The sequence below is a fragment of the Monoraphidium neglectum genome, assembly GCF_000611645.1.
Source record: "Monoraphidium neglectum strain SAG 48.87 unplaced genomic scaffold scaffold00249, whole genome shotgun sequence".
NCBI lineage: Eukaryota > Viridiplantae > Chlorophyta > Chlorophyceae > Sphaeropleales > Selenastraceae > Monoraphidium > Monoraphidium neglectum.
Window position 1 is genome coordinate 13,203 of NW_014013379.1, and position 7,500 is coordinate 20,702.

A 7,500-nucleotide genomic window follows, 5' to 3' on the forward strand; every position below is an offset into this window, starting at 1 on the left:
GTGTGTGTGTGTGTGTGTGTGTGTATGTGTGTGTGTGTGTGTGTGTGTGTATGGGGGGGGGGGGCAGAGGTTTCGCGGCGTCTGGTGATGAGGTCTGACGCCGACCGCGTGAAATCAAGTCGAGAGGGGCGGCGAGGTCGACAGGCGCAGCGGTTGCAACGCCAGGCTGAGTGTGTTTTGCACACGCATTTGCGCTGGGCAAAGGGGTTTCCATATTTCAAGACACGGGGAGCAGCAGGTGGGTTGAAGAAGCCTGGACGGACATCGCTTGGCGCCACCCACCAGTCCGCAAGCAGCAGACCGATGTCGTTGCCGCTGAAAGAACTGTACCCCTCGCCCTCCGCCTCTGCCGCCGCCAGCCGGTCGGCGTCCGGGTCGTTCGCCACCACCACCCCCGCGCCTGCCGCCGCCGCTGTGGGGTGCACGGTTCCCGGCGGCGGGCTGAGGCGCAACTAGTGTACTTGCGCGCTGACGAGCGCTGGGAGGCTGGCGACCAGCGCCGCGGCCCGGCTCTTATGCACTCGCAAAGGGCTTCGGGCGGTCGTCCCGCAGCCGGGAGCAACAGATGGCCTCCCGACGCCGCGGGCAGAGCGCTGCCCGGCGCTCGCCCGGCCCAAAACCATGAAAAACCCTCTCGTCTGCACAGGTACATTTGGCCCCACCTGCAGCATACGCCATGCTCCACACGCCGCGCCCCTCCTCGGGGTTTGGCGGGTTGTCCCCCAGCGTCGAGAACTCGGGGTCGGGCACTGCCTGGGCCTCGACCACTACGGGCTGCGGCAGCCCAAATACCTGCGTCGTTGTTAGACGCGGCCGCGCACAGGGGGTGTTATCATGGCTGTTCGCATGGCGCTTGCGAGCAGGATCCTGCTTGGGCCGCACAGGGGTAGGGCCCCTGCCCCTGTGAGAAACAACGCAAGGGCCCAACTTGATCGGCGCAGCGGGTGCGAAACGAGGCTCAGCGGTGCGTGAATCTCAAGGCGAACGACGCGGCGAACGGGGCGCACCTTGAAGGCTCGTTGCACAGACTCGAGGCCAACACCGTGCTGCGAGGCGCGGGCGCACGTGCACGAGCATGTGTGTGCGTGTGTGTGTGTGGGGGGGGGGTGTGAGTGGGCGTGTATGGGCGTCGTGAGCTTGCACTTTTTTGCCGTGCCTGTGCCATTGTGTGCGTTTCAGCCGCATCGGTGGGGCCCTGCAAAATGCGTATTCCACGAGTGGTGTACGGCAGCCCCCAAATTTGCCCCCCAAATCGCATGCCAAGTGTCGGCGGCCGCAGCAGCCCCCGCCCGCCCGCACCAGAGGGGTGTAGACAACCGGCTTGGACGCGCCGTTCTCCTCAGCAGAGCAGAACCTGACGTTATCCTCCAAAGCTCTGAAATACGCCTCGGACACGGGCTCCAAGGGGTCCGACAGCAGGCCAGATCGCGCCGCCTCGGACAGATCAACCTTGGACAGGTCCCACAGGTCAAGGTTGGCCTCGATAGCCGCGGCGATGCCGGCGTCGAGGGGCGGGATGATCTGGGCGTTGAGGTGGTCAATGCAGTGCCAAAGTTAAGGGGGAAAGGGCGAGGCTGTGCAAAGTGCTGATCGGCAGCGGCAAAGACGGAGCGCGACGACCAGAGCAGCGACGCAGGCTGTGTGCGGTGCGCGGCACTTCTGTGTATGACGCAGGTGCTGCCCCAGAGAGTTTTTATCTCCGTTGAAATTGGCGGCGCAGCAACGCATCCCAAAGCCCACCTGGCAGCCATTGGCCCAGTACACCTGCGGGCAAAATTCAATGCATGAGCAGCAGCGGCGGTGGTGGCCGGCAACGCACGCATCAGCACCAGGCCAGCATTCCGGCCGATCACAGTACCCTCGTCAGCCCGGGCCCCTGGGAACCCGCGCCCGTCACGGCTTCCCCCTTGCCATGCCTGCCTTTGCTGCATCCGCAGGGCAGGCCTGCCGAGCCCAAACCCTGGAACAGCCCTTTGAGCCCCACAGGGCCGCCTGTGCCCCAGGACCTCTCCTGACAAGCCCCCAAATCGCCATCACATCCACTTATTCCAAGTCCAGCCCGCACCTTGTAGCCGTTGTACTCTTTTGTGTTGTGAGACGCCGTGACCATGACCCCAGCGGCCGCCCCCAGGTGGCGCGTGCCGAATGCGACGAAGGGTGTGGGTGTGATCTTGCTGAAGAGCTTCACGGGGACGCCCTGGGGTGTGGAGTGTGGGGTGCAGGGTTTCGCGTGTCCGGTGTTGGGTGCGGAGTGCGGGGTTCGGAGTGCGGGGTGTGCAGTGCAGGGTGCGGGATGTGGGGTATTGGGTGTGGGCGGGTGAGGATCGAAAGGCGGATGGGGCCCCCGCCCTTGCAGCTCGACAACCAGACCCTCGCGCAGCCGGGCCGCCTGCTGTCCGCCGCAATAGGAGCTCGAACGGCTGGGCGGGGCGAGGGCCACCTCCCAGGCGCGGGGACGTCAAGCGGCCTGCGTGTGGTCGCTGGTCGTGTCTGCGACATCGCCGCGGCGCCCTGACAAAGACGCACCTGGCTGAGAAACACCTTGGTGGCGACCTCCGCGAAGCCGCGCGAGTTGTGGCGCGCGTCATGGCCTGCCGAGGGACCGGGCAGGAGCAAGGAAACCACGGGGCGAACGCGTGTGTCGGGGGGCGGGTCCGCGTCCGGGTGGCCGGGGCGCAACCCTGGTGGTTGGGAGCGGGTCCCATGCAATCGCCAGTGGCGCGGCTTTGGATCCACTACTCTGCGATTTGAGCGCAGGTCACGGCACCTGCTGGGTTCCCATGAGCAGCAAGCTGCAATCGCCCCAGGCTCACCCAGCACGATGCCGCCCGCCTTGAGCAGCTGGGGGTTTGTCTCCTGCAAATATCTGCACAAGCCCTGGTGGGAGGGAGGGGGTGGGTCGTGCGGGGGCGGAGGCGGCGTGCTGTGGTGGATGGGGGTGCTGCATCACGCAGCGGGTGGGTGGGTGAGGGGGGCGGGGGCCGGCGGCCAGCGGCTGGGTGTGCTAACGCGGATGAGACGCCCTGATCATCATTGCCCCTGACTTATACCCACCCCCTCACCGTCACAGACCCGACCTATGGAGCCCCCGACGGCTGAGTTTTCTCAAAGGGACAGCGCAAGATGGCCCTCAGGGCCGCCCGCTCGCACCCCGGCGGACTACCGAACCGCACCTGCGTGGACTGCTGGACTGTGACGAGGTTCATGCGGCTGAAGCCCGGCCCCATCTTGCCGCGCAGCCCCGCGGTGCCTGGCCGCACATGATAGTGGGATGGAAGGGGTGAGTTGGGTGCAGCTGCTGAATCGGGGAAGTCGGGCGTGTGCATGGGGCGTTGCGTCCCCAAGTTTTTCAGGCTGTGTGCACTGCCACTTCCGCGAGTCATCCACATCTTGATGCCTAGAGGCGTGCAGGGCCAGACAGGCACTCCTGCATGCATTCAGGTCACAGTCATTCCACCCAAATGTTGCACACATTGTATTTGCATGCATCATGCACAGGTCCCTTACCTGCCACCCAAATTTTGTCCAACCATCCGCGCACATGCATGCTCCGGCGCACGCCTCCCTGCTGTTTGTTCCACAAACCGCACATATTTGCAAACTCGGATACGCTGCTTTTCTTTGACCTGTAGGCACGCATCCAAGGCGCGGCATGTGACGCACATGGCCGCTGCGTCCCCCGACCGTGCACCGCTCACCAAACTCGAGCCGCTGGCAAAACAGGTCCCGCAGCACTGCCTCGTCGCCGCTGCTGACAAGAGCTGCCACCTTAGCACGTGATTCCGGGTTAACATCCAGCCGCAGCCACTCCTCTGCACCACGGATGGCATCTGGCGCCGCCGGTGTTGCTGGGGATGCCCGGGTGGCGAGGCGGCCGCACACACGTTTTGAGGATGGCCGCATCGTGGAGGATGGGGCCGTATACTTGAACGCGCCGCCGTGCCTGCCAACCACGATCATGATTGGTAGAGAACAGGTGCTTGTCACACAGCTCGCTGGATCTGTGATCTGAACGGCACCCGGTCACTACCATATAACATCAAGTTGTGCAATTTAATATCTCACATGCTCACTTCTCACTCAGTATCATTGGCCCACATGCACCGCCTGCTGGGCTCCAGTCGACAAACACAAACTCCCTAGCGAGGGCCTGTCTCGCCCTTTCTTGGTCGACCCCCCTGCCCATCCTTAAACACAGCAGCCATGGGGAAGAAGGGCAAGGGAACCGGCTCTTTCGTGAGTGCTGGGCACTGGCTGCTGCTGGTGCTGTGCTCGCGCCGCCCGGGGCCCTCGCTGACCCCAGCTGTGCTTCTTTTGCTGCATGCAGGGTAAGCGCCGCAACAAGACGCACACTCTGTGCCGTCGTTGCGGGCGCCGCAGCTATCACATCCAGAAGAGCACCTGCGCGTCCTGCGGCTACCCCGCTGCCCGCATCCGCTCTTGTGAGTAGAGCATGGTGGTGACAGGCACGCTGCCCGAACGGACGTGGCTGCTCGGGTCATGGGTGCGAGCTCTGCGATCAGGAGACAGCCCGCGGAGCACCTAGAGGCATATGAGCAGAGTTTACAAGCTGATTGGTTAGGCGTTCGCGGTTGTCGTGTCGTACTGGAGCCGGCTGCAGGGGACCAGCGGCTGCTGCTCAACAGCTGATGCAGCGCGAGCAGTGCCGCAGCACCAGAGCCTTCTGCACTGTGGCGCACGCAGCACATCGTCAGCAGCAGTCGCAGGCATCCCGGGACCAGCTATGGCACATGCTGTCTCCTGCCAACCAGCCCGGACGATGTCGCTGCAGCGATTCTGAAGGCACTGGAACACTGCAGCAGAAGGGGGCAGCCGTGCGCTGCCACTTCTGGTGCTCCAGCGCGCCGAGGTGGCGCCCGGTCATCCGCATCCCTTCACAGAACCATAGCAGCGGCGCCACCTCAGCTTGCACCAGTACAGCAGCAGCAGCCGCGCCTCACAAGGCAGCTGCCCCCTCCAATAGTCGACATAGCACCAGGGTGGTCCTGACGTTGCTCCCTCTCCACCCGCCCGCTCGCCCGCCGCGCCGCCCCCCTCAGACCAGTGGGGCCAGAAGGCCATCCGGCGGAAGACCACCGGCACCGGCCGCATGAGCTACCTCAAGGACCTGCCCCGCCGCTTCAAGAACGGCTTCCGCGAGGGTGAGCGCTGCAGCCGCATTGCAGGGCGCGGCGGCGCTGGTCCGGCGCGAGGGGGGGCGCGTCTGGGTTGTTTGTACGGTTTTCGAGGTTTTGTGTGCAGGGGTGGGTGGAGCCGGGGCGGCGACCGCTCGTCAGCTTGTGGGAGCTGGCGGGCATCGGGTGTGGGGTCGCGCGCGTCGCAGCGGGTGTCATTTTCGTCATGCGCGGCGCCGTGCGCTCTGAGCAGAGGGTGATGGCCCCGCATGGGTTGCGGGCGCTCAACAGCGAGAGCGCACCAACATATCTCTGTTGTGCCCTGCGTCTGCACGCATTTGAGGGGCTCATCTTTCTCTAGCAGCCCTGCACAAAGCAGAAGCAAACCGAGTTGCAGCCATGCTTGCAACTTTTCCCATAACCGCTCATTGTGTCCTCAACCCTGCTCCTGCGCGTGCTCCCCACAGGCACCGAGGCCAAGCCCAAGGCTGTCGCCGCGGCCTAAGCTGGTTGCCATTTGTTGCTGATGCGCGGTGGTCGTTCGGAGGCGGCTGCTCTGACAGTGGCGGCCGTGTAACACAAGCAGCAGCTGAATCCCGCCCAGCCTGGAGCAGCCGGGCGTGCCAGCTTTCGGGCTTGCTGGTGAAGTTTGTGGGGCAGTCAGGACTCGCAGCTGCTGGGGAGCCCGGCGGTGCTGCGCTTCGGCCACCGCACGGGTCAGGCGCCTGTGCTTGTCCAAAACCCAGGTTACCCCCAGCGACAGCAGGGGCGCGGTTGTGGGGCAAGGGCACGTGCGTGGCTTGGGCGTTACATTGGGCGGCGGCACAGCGGGCTTGGAGGCAGGGGGGGTGCGCCCTGCTGCAATGCACCCGGGCATGATGGGCGGCTTTCTAGACAAGGGGTGGGGCGGGCGGAAAAAACGACAGCTGCGCGCGGTGCAGCAGCTGCGTGTGTCTACAGGGTGGACGGACAGCAAAGCCTGGCTAGTCCTACGACTGGGCAGCCCACGATGGTAGTGGCTGGCCGCCAAGTTGACACCCAGAGGAGGGGGGACATGCACAGAGCGGGTCACAACGGGCGCCCCGCTAGCGCACACTGGCGCACCATGGGAGGGCCGGGCGAAGCGCGCATGCCAGGGGGCGGGCGCATGCAGGCGCGGGCGAATAGGGGCTGGGCGCGCTGCAGTCCTGCGGCCTGCGCCCTGCAGAGAAACCTGCAGCTGACAAGAAAGCACACCAAAGCACTGACGCGGGAATGTGCGCTGGCAATCAATACGCGACAGCATCACACCACTCTTCTACCAAAACATCACTGAAGCGGTCGCTCCTATCCCATGAGATCACAAACAATACGGGTCAAAGCGTGGGTCTAACGCTCTTCCGCTCCTCAGATTACCGCTCCGACGACAGCTGGCCCTTATCGTACAGCCGCCGCCGCTGAGGGTCCCTGAGCACTTCGTACGCAGCCTGCAGCCGCATGAAGCGCCCCGCCGCGCGCGTGACGGCCTCAGCGTCGCCGGAGCTCGCGTGGCGGTCGGGGTGCAGCTGCAGCGCCGCTTTCTTGAACGCTGCCTTGACTGCGTCGTCGTCAACGTCCGCAGCTGCGCGCGGCGGTTTGGGTTGGTTCTATGTGATTTGCATAATTTTAGCGGGCTTTTGTTGGTTCGGTTTTGGGGGTTGTTGGAGGGGTGGTTGAAGCTGAGGAGGGAGGTGTGGCAGTGGACTTGGCAGCCGCGGGGTTGCCGGCGGGGTGGCGAACGTCCGGCACACTGGGCAGTGACGCGACGAGGACACGCTCGTCTCACTGGCACTTCCCCCTCAGCATGTGCATGGGCCGAAGCACGGGCCAACCTCCGGCCTGACATCCGCACCCCCGAGCCAGCTGGTCATCGCGCAAACTGCATGCGCACGAAACCGACGGCCAAGGCGACAGCAGGCCCAAAGGTTTGTTGACCCCAGTCAACCCACCAGAGGGATCCAGCCCCATGAGCCGATAGTAACCCAGGAAGTCCCTCCGGCGCGGCGCGCCCCCCGCCGCGCCGCTGCGCGCGCTGGGCCCGCCGCCGCCGCCGCCCGGGCCGGCCTCCTGCCAGGGGTTGTGGCTGGGGCCAAACTTGGCGCGGCGCGCGTCCTCGCGCTCGGCGTCGCTCGCCTGGCGCTCCCTGGGCCGTTTTTATTCATTCAACGGGCAGGCATAGGTGCGAGGGCGGTGCTCAGTTCGGGACTGCGCTGAGCCTAGCTGAACGGGGTGGCCTGCGGTTGATGTAACTAGTCAGGATGCGATATCCATCCTGTCCGCCATCCTTTTGTGCGTCCCATATATAAGGACATACCATGGAGCCGCCCTGCAGAGTGAAGGGCACTCC

At 64.9% G+C, this 7,500-nt stretch overlaps 3 protein-coding genes across 3 annotated transcripts in view; 1 reads left to right on the forward strand and 2 right to left on the reverse strand.

The window, feature by feature from the left end:
* Positions 1-114: 114 nt before the first annotated feature.
* Positions 115-3,592, reverse strand: MNEG_2259 (phosphoglucomutase 2; the record flags this gene model as incomplete). Its single annotated transcript, XM_014049262.1, has 11 exons — positions 115-166; positions 283-412; positions 663-792; positions 1,008-1,046; positions 1,300-1,521; positions 1,741-1,764; positions 2,066-2,197; positions 2,527-2,591; positions 2,814-2,877; positions 3,174-3,250; positions 3,508-3,592. The coding sequence occupies 11 exons, from the start codon at positions 3,590-3,592 to the stop codon at positions 115-117; spliced, it is 1,020 nt and encodes a 339-aa protein (XP_013904716.1).
* Positions 3,593-4,203: 611 nt separating this feature from the next.
* MNEG_2260 (60S ribosomal protein L37-3) lies at positions 4,204-5,640 on the forward strand (the record flags this gene model as incomplete). The annotated part of the gene is made up of 4 exons (XM_014049263.1): positions 4,204-4,236; positions 4,328-4,364; positions 5,061-5,162; positions 5,603-5,640. 4 exons carry the CDS (start codon positions 4,204-4,206, stop codon positions 5,638-5,640), a joined length of 210 nt encoding a protein of 69 aa, XP_013904717.1.
* Positions 5,641-6,526: 886 nt separating this feature from the next.
* The window catches only part of MNEG_2261 (hypothetical protein), a gene marked incomplete at both ends in the record, with an annotated part of 6,626 nt that continues 5,652 nt past the window's right edge, over positions 6,527-7,500 (reverse strand). The window contains 2 exons of the mRNA XM_014049264.1: positions 6,527-6,735; positions 7,103-7,296. Of these exons, the coding sequence (XP_013904718.1) occupies positions 6,527-6,735; positions 7,103-7,296 (403 nt within the window). The remainder of the gene's footprint in view (positions 6,736-7,102; positions 7,297-7,500) is intronic.